This window comes from Borostomias antarcticus, assembly GCF_949987555.1.
Source record: "Borostomias antarcticus genome assembly, chromosome: 2".
NCBI classification, from domain to species: domain Eukaryota; kingdom Metazoa; phylum Chordata; class Actinopteri; order Stomiiformes; family Stomiidae; genus Borostomias; species Borostomias antarcticus.
Genome location: NC_140235.1, coordinates 37,613,781 through 37,630,881, shown reverse-complemented (window position 1 = coordinate 37,630,881; position 17,101 = coordinate 37,613,781). Strand labels below are relative to the sequence as shown.

General features: G+C 46.0%; 1 protein-coding gene across 1 annotated transcript in view; it reads right to left on the bottom strand.

Annotated features, from left to right (window-relative positions):
• LOC311323019 (transmembrane protein 132D) overlaps positions 1-12,745 on the bottom strand; it is a gene marked incomplete at both ends in the record, with an annotated part of 28,187 nt that extends 15,442 nt beyond the window's left edge. The window contains 2 exons of the mRNA XM_084455142.1: positions 5,980-6,871; positions 12,619-12,745. Coding sequence (XP_084311268.1) covers positions 5,980-6,871; positions 12,619-12,745 — 1,019 coding nt within the window. The remainder of the gene's footprint in view (positions 1-5,979; positions 6,872-12,618) is intronic.
• Positions 12,746-17,101: the final 4,356 nt, after the last annotated feature.

Genomic DNA, 17,101 nt, shown 5'->3' with positions numbered 1-17,101 from the left:
AGAATCAAGATCTTGTCTGATGAAACCAAAATTGAACTTTTTAGCCTGAATAACAAGCATAACGTCTGGAGCGCTGCTCATCTCTAGGCTGATACCATCCCTACAGTGAAGCATGGCGCTGCCTGCATCATGTTTTCCAGCAACAGGAACGGGGCGACTAGTCCTGATAAAGGGAAAGATGAAAGCAGCCAAGTACGCCGAGATCTTTGAAGAAAACTTGCTTCAGAGTGCTCTGGACCAGAGACTCTGGGAGAAGATTTACCTTTCAACATAACAACGACCCGAAGCACACAGCCAAGATAACAAAGGAGTGGCTTCGGAGAAAGTCTGCGAATGTCCTTGAGTGGTCCAGCCAGAACCCAGACCTGAATACAATTGAACATCTGTGGAAAGAGCTGAAAATGGCTGTGTACCGACGCTACCCATCCAACCTGGCGGAGCTTGCAAGGATTTGCCAAGAGAAATGGGCAAAAATCTCCAGAAACAAGTGTTCCAAGCTCATAGCTTCTTTCCTAAGATGCCTTGAAGCTGTAATCACTGCCAAAGGTGCATCAATCAAGTATTAGGCTAAGGGTGTGTACAGATATGTAACCCCCTAAATAACCATTTACCAAATAACCTATTTTTGTCAGTAAAATAAATGGCATATTTTCTATTTGTCTTTATTGGCTATTGCTATTGTGTGTACATTTTTTGAGGCAAAAAATTAACTCAATCTATTGTACCATAGAATAAGTCTAACGGAATAAAACATGGAGAAGGTGAAAGGGGTATGCAGACTTTAAGGCTTGACTGTACGGTATAGTTATCCAGGTTCAATGACCATGGTGCGTGCGTGCGCGTTTGTATGTGTGTAGCTACGTGTGAGTATGTGTGAGTGTGTGTGTGTGTGTGAGTGTGTATGGGCGTGTGTGTACGTGTGAGTGTGTGTGTCGTGCGTGAGTATTAATACACGTTCCCTCAGGGTGAGGCCTCAGGGGGAGTAATGTTTAACCGCCCGCTGGCAGACAGAGAACCAGCAGGTGCATCTAACTCCCATCAGCACCCGAATGACCAGCGACAGTTTCCCCTGCTGCTTGATTCAGCCCCGCCTCCTGCCTCACATCCCCGCTCTTTTACAGAGAGATGGGGGAAGCGACAGGGCTCCAGCTCTCCAGCAGGCAGCCACGGAGACTCTAGCCCAGGACGTGTTCCCCTGAGGCGGTCCGGACCCCCTGATCCTCCCCCTTAGCTATGGAACCGCCCTCCACCTGACTTACAGCTCGTTTCAATTAGCTCAGGAAGTCGGTGCGAGTGCCAGCAGGTCTCGAAGCGATGGAATGGTAGCATGTCTGCCGCTCGATACGCCACCGCACACACACACGCACACACACACACTCACTCCAATCCGATGAACCGTATATGGTCACATCCTGTGTGTTTTTTAATGTCTGCATGTCCCGGAGCTTTCTCTCTGTCTGGTGGAGGTTGTCTGTGACTAAACCAGGCCAGCTGCAGTCCTAACCCCCCCTCTCCCCTCTCTCTCTCTCCCCTCTCTCTCCCTCCACCCCCGCCCCTCTCTCTCCCCCTCTCTCCCTCCACCCCCGCCCCCTCTCTCTCTCCTCTCTCTCATGCTCTCTCTCTCTGAGGACAGCTCCAGCTGTGCCACATGATCCTGGTTTTGTTTATCTTGGCCCTGCTAAACGCTGCCAGCCCCTCTGCATACCACAGCCATGGACTACACACTAATTGTCAGTAAAGTCACATCAGTAAACGTACAAGACCAAACGTAATTGCATGCACCAGGTGGTACTTCATAAATAACTGTAATTGTGTTTCGAATATATATTGTCTTGCGGGTCTCTTTCTTCCCTGAGCAATAGAGCTCCACAAGCCATTCCAGGACGATGATTAAATCATGACCATTTGTCACAAGCCATCAGCAGTAAACACACATGCGATAGCAATCACAGATGCTCTTTGTTGAAACTGTGTAGACAATGCAGTGAACATACAAATGAGATAGGAGTAGCTATAACGCATACGAGTATCATAAATAATGTGTGTGTGTGTGTGTGTGTGTAGCTTTTTGAATCGTGTTTGTGACTGTAATATTTATTGCTTAGTTGTCTCATATTAATAATACCACACCGAACTCTCATTGTATTGTCTGTTTAACAGTGAACAAGGAAATCCTCCATCTGGTCTAGTGTATGTCTACTGTACTGTACTGTATGTCTGTGCTGGTGACTGGTATCAAAGGGCCAAAAACACTCACATCATGAGGACTGCATAATCATAATGAGAGTGACGCTATTTAGTGAGATCCCAGTGGATTTAAGTCCCAGACGTGCCAGACATCCACTGTATAAATCTGTAGAGGTTTTCAGCGCCGAAGAGCAGTGCGCAAACACCCACATGCAAGCACACACTCACACGCACACATACACACGCACACACTCACACGCACACATACACAGCAGCTGAATTTCACTTGAACCTCCTCCAACTTCACATTTCCAAACATCCCTCCATGACCCCTCTTCCTGGTGAAGCATAATGATTCAGTCAAACACACACAGACTGTGTTCTCTGACAGTCAGATCAATAATGAACGGGTCAGGGCCAGGGTCAGGGCCAAGAGCCACACACACACACACGCATGCACGCACGCACACACACACACACACATGCACACACTGGCCGTGGCTTCAGTTCAGACCAACACAGGAAGACAAGAGAATGGAGATCTAGTTTCAGACTACAGATTCTTTTACATAAATCTAAAGTCTAAAGACTGTTCTAAAGACCTACTGTACAGTACTTATTTAGAAAAGCTTTTTGTATGTAATATGTATATATTTTAAATATATTAATGCCTCTGTTATTATTATTCTTGTTATTATTCTGCTTGTTTGATTTCTTAATGACTTTGTGATTGTTCTAGCACAGATGAGCGGCCTAAAGGAGGTAAAATATTACTGAATGAAGTATGAAATGATAAGGTATGAGGGACTTCCACAATTAATTTCGCCATTATCGTCTCGACTACTGTACATCTCCTAGTTTTACAGTTTTTTGTTGTTGTTATTTAGTTGTTGTTTGTTTTAGCACTGAACTTTCATCTAATAGGCTTCCAACTTGTCTGGGATCCACCTGGTCATATTTTGCTAGATAATAACAGCCTCGCCTGAATCATTCCAACGCTTGATCCCCCAGAGGAGATGAAATCACTTGTGGAAAATGAACTGTATGCTACAGTTATTTCCCTCCCATCTAATTTTGCCAGCCATCCATGCAACCGACGATAAACAAACACAGTCGGCTAATTTCCATAGATTACACTGGTGAAGGCGTCTGACAGACAGATCTCTACCCAAACACCAACACCCACAGAGTCTGCATAGGCCAGTCTTTGCAGAAGTTACAACTAATTATTGAATTAATATTTTTCCCCTTCCAATGAAGTTTATGTTTATTCTGTAGCTGACAGGAGGGTATGTTTTAACAAGATACATACATTGATGGAATTAGATGACTTGTCCTCAAAACTGAGGACTTCTTGTATTAGAATGGTAAAATGGTAAATGGACTGCACTTATATAACGCTTTTCCACCTTAGCGGCACTCAAAGCGCTTTACAATGGCCTCTCATTCACCCATTCACACACACATTCACACACCAATGGCGGTAGCTGCCATGCAAGGTGCTAACCTGCTCATTGGGAGCAATTTGGGGTTAGGTGTCTTGCTCAAGGACACTTTGACATGTGGACAGTCGGAGCTGGGATTCGAACCACTGACCGTTTGATCACTGAACGACCCGCTCTACCAACTGAGCTACAGCCGCCCCCTATTAGAATATGACAGATGATATGAGTTGATATGAAATGAGATGAGTAGAACTGTATGACATCCTGTCTAAAGACCTTGGCAGGAGGGAGACAAAAAACTATGGCTGTAAGAGTCCCAGAGGTGGAAGTCTCCAATTACCTTATGGGCAACACACACACGCAAACACACGCACACACACACACGAATACTGTACACACACACACACACACACACACACACACACACGCACGCACGCACACACACACTCCTTAGGCCACAGAGCCCTGGTCAGATCCCTCTTCTAAAGAGTTAACCCCTCAATTCGTTTTCAATCAGGGCCCAGATTATCTCTCCTGACCCCCAGGGGGCCGGACTCAATCTTGGACCCCGGAGTGAAGTAGAGGGCGGATTTTTCCTGGGAGGAATCAATCTCTGAGCCAAGTAGTGGCAGGCCATGCTAAGCCGGGTTCCACTTGGACTTGAACAACGGTCTCAGGCCTTTCCCCCCCCCAGCAGATCCAGGTCTATCTCTGAATGGGACTCACGTAGGCTATCGAGATATTGGAGTATACTGTATATCACGAGTGGGTCAATGAATCTTAGAAGCTTAGGAGGAGACACTTTATTTAGTCTCTTAACCCTTTCGATACGACCACGTCACCGGCAACGTTTAAAAAATATCTAACAAATATTTAATAATATAAAAAAAATATAAAAAAATCTAACAAATCTAAAAAATTCCTCACTCCAACACTCACTGAAAGCTGAGAAACTGCGCTTTCTAGTATTATAGGGAAAATCCTATTAATATTCAAAATGTTGTCACTGTACTTTCAGGGTTAAAATAAACAATAAAGCCTAATAAAAGGACGATGATGTCAGGACTGGGTTCATTTCTGATGTCTAAGGAGAGCAGAGGAGTAAATGGCCTCAAGCTACAGACGTCAGTCACAAAGTCATCTTTGAGCAAGTTCATCTTTTGCCATCTCTTATAGCTCTACACACAAAAACAACCTCGGGGGTCTAACTTAAGGTCAGGTGATGCCTCGTGATACTATATGAAAGGAGCCTAGCTTTCTGCATTTTAAATAAACCCATCAAGTAAGACGGGAAATATAAATTCCCGAGATTGACATTTCAGCATCTAAAACAGTCCAAATAAAAGCAATCTCCCTGTGGTGTGCATCCAAGGCAGCGAGCAGCAACTTTGCGAAAACAGATTGAACTCTGTGTTTGGTACGATAGAGCTGCCCGTGTAAAGTTCATTTTCGCCCAAAGGACTTGCTATTTATTTGTTTTCCTGCTCCATTAAATTGGTGGAGATTGATTTATGATGGGAATATATATCTAGAGATTCCTGTTCAAACATTAATGGGATGTTAAGATATCAAGGCTGCCAAATAATTTCCCAATTATTTTCCTCTCTTTGGAAGAGCGATTTCTGCAACTCCCCAAACTAAAGTAGACTTTCGGTAGACGGGATATGAAAAGTGTGTAATCTGTGTAGGGTGCGGAACATCCAGATGACACTCAGCAAGGCCGCCATTTGAGTGTTCACCTCCACAGCCTTGGCTAGCACGCCCCTCAGCTATTCAAGTGAACTTAAGTAACCATTTAAATGCATGGAACGTACTGTATTGTTCATGGAGCATCTCTCATATACATCATGGTGATCCCATATGCTTCCTCTTAAAACGCAAAAAATACATCAAATGCCTTAATTGTTCCACTACTAAAAACTCTGCCTCATGTTTTGTCCTTAAAACCACCGCTCACTGGAAGAGGGAAGTAGTGTTGATGTTATTTTCAGAGAAATGACAAATGATACAAATTGTTTTGTTATGTACAACGAAATGCACTCGGACTGGTTGTTGTCATTATGGTGGAGAGGAGATTTCTATTGGCAGTAGAGTGCATCGATAGTCATCAAAAGCCATCAGTGAGAGCGCTATTACGTACTGTATGTTCCATTTACTGTAGCTAAGGAAATACAGTCAATGTTTTACAAATATAACTGGTGTTCATAGCATAGACAGGACAACCCTATGTTCTGGTTACATTCACACTCCCAACGGTTGTGAACCATTGATGCTATGGTGAAGTGCGCTACTGTATCTGTAAAGCGAAACAATCTGATATTTCTAGTCGATCCACAGGAGCTCTTACCTGAGGGTGAAGCTCTCGATGGTGGACACGCTTGACAGGAACACGTAGAAAGTGGCCACGTCAGTGGTCTTCAGGGGCTTGGAGGAGGTCTGGACCACCACAGATCCCCCAAGACGCAGTCGCAGGAACGTGGGGTTCCCCGCCGGCGCCTTCAAGAGGCTAACGCTCCCTATCCTCCTCAGAGGTGTCCCCGAACGCTCAGGGCCGCCCCTCCCCACGCCCACCCTCTGCAGGCTGTCCTGGGGGACGCACTGGCCCGTTCGGCCCCTCCGGCTCTGGAAGTAGATCTCCACAGGGTTTCCCTGGACCTCGGCGCCACCTCCTCTACCCCCGCCGGAGGCCGAGCGGCCGGCCGGGCTGAACCAGGCCGGTTCCGGCTTCAGCTGGGCCACGCAGAACTCCCCTGGAGACAGCAGACACGCGCCGCGCACCTCCTGCGTCTGCCAGAAGGCGTACGCCGTCACGCAATGCGCCGCGTTCTTCGCCGACGGGCCCTTTCTCCCGCCGTCCGCCCCGGCGGCCCCGCCGATGTCACTTCCTGTTCCTGTGGGCAGGTGGAAGAGGATCCTGACGACGGGGGCGGAGGAGCGCACCTGGCGGGCCAGGATGACCGGCAGGATCCGGCGGCCACTCAAGAGCAGGTCTGGGGAGATGGGAGCGTCCGTGGCGAAGGGCCCGTAAGTGACGTTGACAGCGGGCAGCTTGCCGCCCCTCCCAGGGGAGGTGACCAGGAAGGCTTGGCTCTGAACCTGCAGGCTGGAGTTCCCCAGTGGCTCTTGCCCGATGTCCCTCAGAAAGAGGTGGTCCACATCCACGATCTGGAAACCCACAGGTGGGTAGACAGGGAAGGGCCCGGGGTTCAAGGTGTCTTCTGACACCTGGCAGTCTGTACCTGAAGGACAGTTAGAAAGTTAGGATAGGGTTTATGGCAATCACACAGCAACTGCCTCCTCACAAAAAGGGATATCAAAACATTTGTAATGGTGGATAAGAGTAGAGTTGTTGTTTACTGGTGTAGTGCAAAATGGCTATTCGTCGGTGGATGTTGAGAGGAGGTGACGGCACATTTCAGGTCAGGTGTGAAAAGATTCTCTGGTCTCTCATCACTCTGAAAGCCTCAACGAGAGCAGCTTATCGGCTCCATAAACGCATCTAGGTGAAGCATGTTTTTGAGTGTTTTGAAAAGCACTATACAGTTACAAGTACCTATAAAATGTATAGCAAACACACATCCGGCTTTAGGCTTCTTTCAACAGTTTCCCCCTACGATTCGCAGATTGAATCTTGCTCATGTTGAACACCAACCTCCTGTCTCCTATTAGCCTGAATATCAACACCGAATCTCTTCAGCTCTCAGAGAAGAGGAGAACATCTCAGCATTCTGAGGCTCTCTCGGGACCGTGTCTCAGATCAGATCACGTCGCCTTCGGGATAGACACTTAACCTTTCTGTCCTGACAGACCGACGAGCTTCCTGCGCGGCCGTCAGCACTAAAGTGCAGGAAACGGAAGGTTAGTCTTGACATGCCGCATCGTCTCTTTGAAGTGATTTGTCAAAAGCCTTTCTACATGTCAATGTTGACAGTTGAGCGTTTGCTAAGGACACCTACAGACGAGGTCGCCTCAACAGCTCACACAACAGTATAAGAGGCTGGAACTCTGTGTTATGATAGCACTGGTCAGACTCAGCCATGCTAATGAAGGCAGTGAAGAATGAATTAGCTTATGTGAGGGGAAGCTCCTGTTGCAACGGCTGGCCAATTATCTTTGGTAGCAAGCTAGAACACTGACTGACCTTCATGGTTGACCTTCTCTGAAGGTCATTATAAACACTAAAGTTTTATCTCCAAAGATGAATTGATTGGAAGAAGGTTACGGGGTGTAATACCGTACAACCCAAATATTAATGCTCATCTAATTCTGGACTCATTACAGGCCAGATCTAAGCCAAGCCTCAACATGACGTGCATCTCAATGAGTGAACAGCTGTGCAACATAATACAGGTCGGGCAATATTCAGATGTAGACTATGCAGAGCAGACAGGACAGGAGACAGATCTCTATTATGGAGAAAAGCATTAAGAACACTTCTGCACGGCACACTGCAGAGGGATAATAAAACACGCACAGGCACACACACACACACACACAACAGATGACAGACTGGCTTTGTCCTATCGTGTGCAGGTTATATCAGAACATCACTGGTTCTCTGATCTCCTGTCTCTCTAATCTTACTATTTCCTCTGGCTCAGTATCCTTCAGACAGTGTAATATACAGGACCCACAACAGCCACAGGCCTAAGGAAGCAATCCTGGCAGCAGGTAGTCCACAATGTGTGAACATATCAAACACCATTCCTCCCTGGTAACACCCTTAAAGGTTTCCTGGTAACGCCCTTAAATGTTTCCTGGTAACACCCTTAAAGGTTTCCTGGTAACACCCTTAAAGGTTTCCTGGTAACGCCCTTAAAGGTTTCCTGGTAACGCCCTTAAAGGTTTCCTGGTAACGCCCTTAAAGGTTTCTTGGTAACGCCCTTAAAGGTTTCCTGGTAACACCGTTAAAGGTTTCCTGGTAACACCCTTAAAAATGTCTTGGTAACACCATTAAAGGTTTCCTGGTAACGCCCTTAAAGGTTTCCTGGTAACGCCCTTAAAGGTTTCCTGGTAACACCCTTAAAGGTTTCCTGGTAACGCCCTTAAAGGTTTCCTGGTAACGCCCTTAAAGGTTTCCTGGTTGAGCCTGCAGGATGGGGGAAGATCCCCTCTACACGGCCCAACCATCTGTCCACAAATGCAATTCATCAGTGGATGTAATTCCCCAATAGCATTATTACTGTAATGCACGGCAAACACTGAACATTGGTCTATAAAAATGACTTACATGTAAGGGGGATTTGGGAGAGGGGTTCTATGGGGTTTATAATTTTGGCAGTAAATTATGATCATATCAGGTCAGATTACTTCACAGATATAAAACATATGCCATCTCCAAGCATAACATGTTAAATAATAAGCAAATCATTGTGTTTTAGGACCACCATATAGTATCTCTGAGACGTTGTGATGTCATCATGAGCAGATGTCTCTCTAGAGTTGTGGTCTCTATCATACTCTATCTCACTTTCTAAACAGGTCAGTCCATGCAATACAATCAGTAAAACACCATGTTTATCTCTTTTCATCCGTTTTAATAATTAAATTACTTCCATCCATCTGTACCCCTCCCTACAACACAAAGTTGTTGTTTTTTATTAGTCCAATTTTTTTTTTTTTTTTTTTTAAACTTTTTTTTTCATTCTCTCCATCAGCTCTGGGTCTTACCTGGAGTCAGCAGAGAAAAAATGAGCGCTATGACTATTGGGAATACTCCACGCAGAGGAAAGTCTTGGCAAATCATCTCGGCAAAAATGGTTTAGGTCTTCCACAGATGCGAACGCATCGAGAAACTCACAACCAACTTTCTGCTCTCAGATAACACACAGACGCGTGCATGTCGTTTCAGGCTATGCTTGTCAACACAGCCGCTCTCGTGAACTGATGTAGCGGCACAATCTGACAGACAAATCGAAAATCACAAACAGAAAATCGCTTGTGTCTTGGTTCGACGACTTCGTTATCCATATAAGGCCTACTCGGTCTGTTACTTTATGTTGCCTGGAAAACAATGCTCAAAATGATTTCCATGTCTTCCGTGAAGAAACTGTTAATGTAGCCTAAACTAAACGTCAAGCACATGCAGATCCAGCCTCAGTCTGTATGCATGACACGATAAACATCACTGTGTCCTTCGGGATTAACGGCTCGGATGCGTAATCGCAGTGGGGGAACGAGCAAATTCAATGAGAGGTCAGTGGACTCCTGTGATTTGTCCATGAGTAATAGCCTATAGGCTTTCCAATTTCGGCTACAGTTTAGAATGTTACAGTATGCATCATGGATATGCCTCACCATTGGATTTCATTCATTTATCTTTTACACTGTGTTGTTTTATCCTAATTTAAGAAGCCCGTGTGAGGCATATGACCCAGGCTGGTTTATATTGTGAGTGCCAAGGAGGGCGAAACGATTCAACATCTACAGCAACTAAACTAAATTGAAGATGACTAAAAACTATTCATTAGATATAATTGTTTAACGACCAAAAAGCAACCTTGTTGCAGTGTAGGGCCTAGGCCTACATCAACCCGGTCCCACTCCCAGTGAGAGAGAGAACAGAACAGTGGTCTGCCAGAGGAGCTATGATTCACACTGAGAGCGCTGTGTGCAGCCTAATGGTATCTGAGCGGCCCCTGCTGACCATCTGTCTGCAAGCTCACACCTTCTACAGCCTTGTAGACAGGTCCGGTTCCAAACCAGCCACCCTGACCGCATCACGCTAGTCTTTATCTTAATAGATCTGAAAAGGGGGTCGACTAGTGTTAAATTGGAAATAAATTGCCAACCGTCTACATAGCTGTCCGGTCCTCTCATAGTGGCCAAATACACATGAGGCCCTAATAACCTTTACATGGTGTGAGTGCAGATACTGATTACGTCCCCTCCCTCTGAGCCTTAAACCCCCGAGACTAACATGGTCAGCGTTTCCATAAAACAGTTAGTGTCGTAGCCTATGTGCACCAACTGCCAATTTCTTGCTATGGCTACTTAATTACATGTACAGTATAGTGATTGAATTGTTGCCAGATGTCTGTCTACCTTTGTTGATAGCAATAAAATATTAATCATAAAAATAAAATAAAAACAGTGTCGTCGTCCGTCACGACACTCATCTGGTAGCTACACCGTGTGTGACTGCGGGGTGTGAATCTGGAGGCCACGCTGTCTCCTGGCCGCCTGCCCACCAGGGCATCGCAGAGATGATGAGACGAGCAGTTTGGGGAACGGGTTGGCGAGCGGAGAGGTGAGGTGACGCCTCGTCAAAGCTGTGTCATCTATTTTTGGATGTGCACCAGGACAGCGACTGGCTGCTGACGTAAGATTTACAGAACGGCGCGGATTTAATGAGGCGCGCGGAGCGGACGCCCAGAACGGCCCTCGCCTCTCTTTGACAGCCTCCTCGTTCGCTTTGAATGGCGTGTCCAACGTCCCGTCGTTTGATTGCCGCTGTGTTGTCTGCCTGGGCAAGGACACTTGTGTCAACAGCACTTCAGGTTGGAGATAAATCAGTCAGCAAAGAACCTGGGCACCGAGCCGGCTCCATCGTGCGCCTCAGCACTGTTCCTAATGGGGGTGGCATAGTTGCCAAGGTAGCAGCTTTACTCAGGACACATTCGCAAATAAAAAACATCCCATCCCTGACAGCAGCATCAGATTGAAATGAATGTGCTTTAGAGACATTTAAGTGGTGTTAAATGAGGATATAAGAAATCAGCCTGGTGTTAACATAGGAACCCCTGGGGAGTCTTATAGCCTAATTCACAGAGGGCCCCCTGGCAGGATGTGGGTTTATCTTGGTGAGGTAGCCCTTCTTCTCTCGCCAAAAGATGCCTGGCGGCACCATTTTAACTGTGGCGTTTTATTGTGAGCGTTTAGTCAGGGGATTTTGGCTCTGAGTGATTATCAAAGCTCTGGCAACGATGCCGTAGGCGGGATCCCCACTGTGCATTCTGGGAAGGGATCCAGAACGTAGATGTGCTACCGCGGAAACGCAACCTGCCGCTGCTATTAGTGGACGGGACCGTGTGGATGGGTGGTTCCGGACGCTGGCCTGGATAGACGAACCGGCGGGGCCGTTGGAGGGTTTGGAGGTCAACCGAAAGTGGGTCAACCCAGTTCAGCGCCAGCTCCGACTGACCCGATAATGGTAGGCTACTGTACTTACTGTAGCGTGAGAACAGGGAACTCGATATCTGTCCGGCTGTGCAGGGAGACGACGAGCAGGGGAAAAGGATTCATTGCCACAGAGGACTTGTTAGGAGAGGGGTCAAAGGTGAGGCTGGAATAACACGGAGGCTAACATTAATGAAAAGAGAGTAAAACATCACATGTTTGATACCGTTCATTGTCTTTTTTTTAAGCTTCTATCAACTAATTTCCTCAGTAACAAGCTCAGGAACTATGACAATTTAAAGCCATCTGAACGAGTGGTTGTAGGATAGGGAGGTAATATCCTGATAATATCCGGTGGAGAGATAAATGTAGAGATGAGCCCCACACAGTGAGTAGCCTACTGTACACACTCCTCTCCCCTTGGAAGAAGGGAGTCAATTCACTAACTTCCTGTTCCGGCGGTATCTGGATGATAGGTTGTGAACAAGCCCATGGATGATCTTTAGGGACAGGGTTCATAGATGATGCGCAGGTCTTTTAACTTTCTCCGAGGTTGACACTGAACACCTGCACAGGGGTAGTGTGACCTTTAACCTCTCCATTCCTCTCATTGAGCTGAATGATGGTGAGATCGACAATCGAAGGGTCTCCGAAAGGATGACATACGGATGATGCTGATAATGTGCATGATGGTTGTTGTTTTCCTCAAGACAAATAAGAAGTGACGGGAATCTTATCGTCAGTGGCTGGCAGGACTACAATCGATGGAGCCACTGTCCCAGTTTCAGGATCTGCAGGCGAAGCAAGAACCCGTTCCCTCATCCTGGAGCTGCTTCCACAGCCAATTCAAGTCATGCAGCGGTCAAACAGTCGATGGGCAGATCTTTCCGGAAGCCGTCCAGTAGAGCGGAGAGGCGATGCCCCGCGGACATATCCCGCCCTGACGAAGACGAATGGCCGCGAGCCGGGGCCTTTGCACCGCCTTCCCTCGCCATGTCGGCCACGTTCCGGTGCGGATGACGAATGGACGCGCCTCTCGGAGCGTGGCCGCCATACACATCAGTCCTGTGCCCCCCCCCCCCCCCCCGCGGGACACGGGGATGAGTTACAGGCTAAGCGTAGTGTCCTCTCGGAGACACCTGCTCTCGGAGACCGACGACAGCCAGGTTAGTGTCCCGCGCGCCCCACCCTGCAGCGAGGGTTTCCAGAGGGTATTCAATGTGATCACTGCTTTTTATTCGCTGTTTGTCCTAACAGCGCCTGCTGAGGGATAATGCTCCACTTATAGCAAGTCATTTCCCTTGTCCGTGCTATTGCTCTTCTGTCCCGGTGGACCCGTATTCACACACACACACACACGCGTGCACACACACGCGCACACACACACACACACATACCTACCCCCCTCTCTCTCTCTTTCTCTCTCTCACATACACACACACACCTACTCCTCTCTCTCTCTCACACACACACACACACACACCTACCCCCCCTCTCTCTTTCTCTCTCTCTCACACACACACACACCACATACCTACCCCCCCCTCTCTCTCTCTTTCTCTCTCTCTCACACACACACACACACCTACTCCTCTCTCTCTCTCACACACAAACACACACATACCTACCCCCTCTCTCTCTCTCTTTCTCTCTGTCTCTCTCTGTCTCTCTCTCTCACACACACCTACTCCTCTCTCTCTCACACACACACAGACGCACACACTATCTCGCTCACCCACTCACATAGAGCTTTGAACCCACGCTTCTGCAGAACAAAGTTAGCGGGCAAAGAGCAGAGAGGAATTTAAACACACGATCTAGCATCCAAAAGACGCTGGCTGTATCAAACCCAAAGAGTGTGCATAGTCTGCTTTTGTTCTGACAGAGCCGCTCTGCCCCCAGGGGTCAAAGGGTGACTGAGAGGCTTTAAAGGAACACGCCAACCTTCTGGGAAATTACATTATTCGCTATCTACCCCAGAGTCAGATAAGAAGATACATACCCTTCTCTTTTCTGTGCGTGCAGTAGTGGCTTAGGTCAACTATGTAACTATGGTTACACTAGGTCAACTATGTAAACAAGAATGTTTTGGAGTTATTGGAAATTGTATTTGGTCCCTTTTGGGAGCTATAGGCTAGGTGACCTAAGCCACTTCCAGGGAATGATGCTAAGCTAGGATAACGAGGCAGGTCTCTATTCTTCCTACTGCACACACAGAAAACAGAAGGGTGTGTATCTTCTTGTCTGACTCTGGGGTAGATGGCAAATAAGCCAATTTCCCAAAATGTTGGCGTGTTCCTTTAATCTACGCCAGCGGAACATGTAAAATATTCATCAGGAAGGCCAGCGGAAGATGAATGCCTTTTCTCCGGAGAGGGCTGTGTGGGAAGGAGGGATGGTGGTGACGAAGAGGTCACAGATGACGAGAATTTTAAACACCCGTAGACCGCCCCCCCCCCCGCCCCCCCCCAAGCTCTCGGGACAGCTACGTTACAGCTCACTCTGGATCCACTGCAGAGGAGAGTGAGGACAGGGCCGGGGAGGCAGGATGCAGTGATGTACGAGTGTAACCTCTGTTTGCAGACCCTGAGCCACTGAGCCCCGGTTGCAAATCCCTCCAGTGCTTTCCGATTTATATTCTCCTTGGACCCATATTCTTAGGCTTCAAAAAAAAGGTTGCTCGGCATCAACGCGATTTATAGTAAGCTGCATGTAGGTAAGGCCCACTCGAAGTCACTTTATATTCATAGCCCATCTTATATTTATTTTATATATAACTTTGAGTATTACATTTAAATTGGATTGCTTTGGGGTTAATTTTGAATTACAGGGATATGTAATATTGGCTTGAGTTTATTGTGGACCACAGCGACTCAATGGGTGGTATTTGGGATATGGGATTCTAGACACTTTTAGACACAGTTACTGTAATAGGTTAGTATCTTAGAAGAGCAACACTGCCCCCGTGAGGATGAGCAGTATAACAGCACACTGGCAGTGAAGCTGATGTCACAACTTCTACTACAGTAAGCTGAAGAAATTTGCACTTGCAATTACAGTGCGTTACCGTTGAACTTTAATTATTAATGATATTCTCAATTCGTTCTCTAAATGAAATACTATCTCATACAGGAATTCAAACACACTGCAAAATATCAAATTTATTGATTAAAAAAATGTATTTTTCGCACATGCACACCCACACAGTATTTGATCACCATAATTATAGTTTTTTTTTCTTTGATTCACAGAGCAAGCACATAACCGCAGACTTAAACATCTTGAGGACACCATGGAAAATGCTTGCACTGTTAACATGAAGAAATCTCAATGCACTAAAAAAAGGCCACCTGAAAATCAAGTAGAAACATTTAGAAATTATCTACAAATGGATCAAAGTACAAAAGAGCAACGGCATAAACACTACACCCATTCACAAATGAATGATTTGGTATTATGACTTGAACACCTTATTTCAGCTTTGCAACAGGATGCACACTTAAATGACATAACACTGGACAAATTATAAAATGTAAACTATTGCAAACTAAACTATACATTCTTTTGAATCAATCTGTATGTCTCTTTCTTTTCTTTTTTCTTTACAGAAAACAATAAGAATCCGAGAAGAACCCTGTAATCTTTGTTGATGTAGACACTCACTTGACTCAAACGCCTAGTTCAGTCTAGTGTGCCAAGCTGTGGCTGTGCACTATTAGTAATTGAAAAAGGCTAATGAGAAATTGAACACGAGATTCTGTTAGCTGTTAGAAACAGAGAGCCAGAGCCACACAATATAATGACTATTGTTCTCACTCGTTTTAGCGCCACATCACCGCTACAGTAGGTTTAAAGGTTTTAAGTACAGCATGTAGGTCCTCCTTCTGTCTCCCTTGAGTTGAAAAAGAAAATGTCGGCCGAGGCCCATTAGTGTGAAGATAATGTAAACAAGTAAACATTGCAGGATTGGAGGGCACATCTAGACATCTTTATTTATAAGGGGGGGGGCTGCCGACGGCGCCCTCTGCTCTCTGGACGACAGAACAAAAAGATACACTGACAATGTAGTTAGCAGCACACCACTAGATCACATGACTTACTGTATAACTACATGTCCTCTTTTTTTTTAGGGGGAGAAGGATGTGTACATCACACACACACACACACACACAGAACCAGGTCATTTCCATTCATCATACACAACACACCTTTGTGCAAAAGGAAGGCAAACACAGAAGGTTGTCTTGAACTAGGCGTTTCATGACAGTCGGACAGCGATGACAATGAACATCAATTCAATTTATTGTTTTGTTGTTGTCATACAAGGCTGCCCGGGATGCAACTGGGGTTCTTGGCAAAGACTGGTGTTACTGTAGAAACAACCTTGTCGACCATAGAAAAAATAGGAATGTCATGCTTGTATTGTGTTCATAAAGGCCACTGAGATGGTTTAACCTGTCTTCCAAAGGCAGCCCATCCTGTTTAGCCCCTGCTCTTAGTTGTAATGCCCCATGGCCAGCGATTCTGTAGTCATTCTGTATGATTTCATGAGCATCTTAAACCTGGCCTGTCTGTGAGTGATTCCAACCTCTGCCACCAGGCTGATGCCATATTGCACTGAGTGAAGCCTCTGTGGCTTCATCCTAAGCAGCCAGCATCACTGACAGAATGCCATCAATAACAGTGTGTAGTTCTGCACCCGTCCACTAGGGGTCATGGTTTGCCTCCTGGTATACTGACCAATATCACAACATGGATAGTATTTTTTTGCTGTGTCAGATCTGTGTTATTTCAATGGCGCAGTTGCCATGTAAACCATCTCTAAACTTAAAGAAGAGTAACAAAGAGAGTATTCTGTAATCCCGCCTGTTTGAAGTACTGTATATGGAGAACTGTTGCAGAGAAACAGCAACATTGCATCAATCCTCAATAAAATCCCCGTTATATTCATTTTAACCAACAAAAACAGTGAAAATACATGTCATGAAAATCCTAGTTTGAACTCCTATTTCTTTCCTTGGTTTCAAATACATCACAGTTATACTGTAAGTGTGAGCCGACTTCTTCTCCTGGGTTTTGGCACTCATTAAGTACATCAGTATGTACAGTAGGCTAATGTATTTATCATTAGAACATGAGTATTGTATCTCTGAATGTATATATATATATATATATATACTATATTTATATAAATATACTATATATATATATAATTAGGCTCATATTGTCCTGTATACATGGGCACACACTTTGCCACTGCTGTGTGCTGTTGGATCAGTCGACTTGATTGCATGTATGCAACGCAACGCTCCGGGCCCAGTCTATCTAACTGGGCTCGCTAGGAGCAGTGG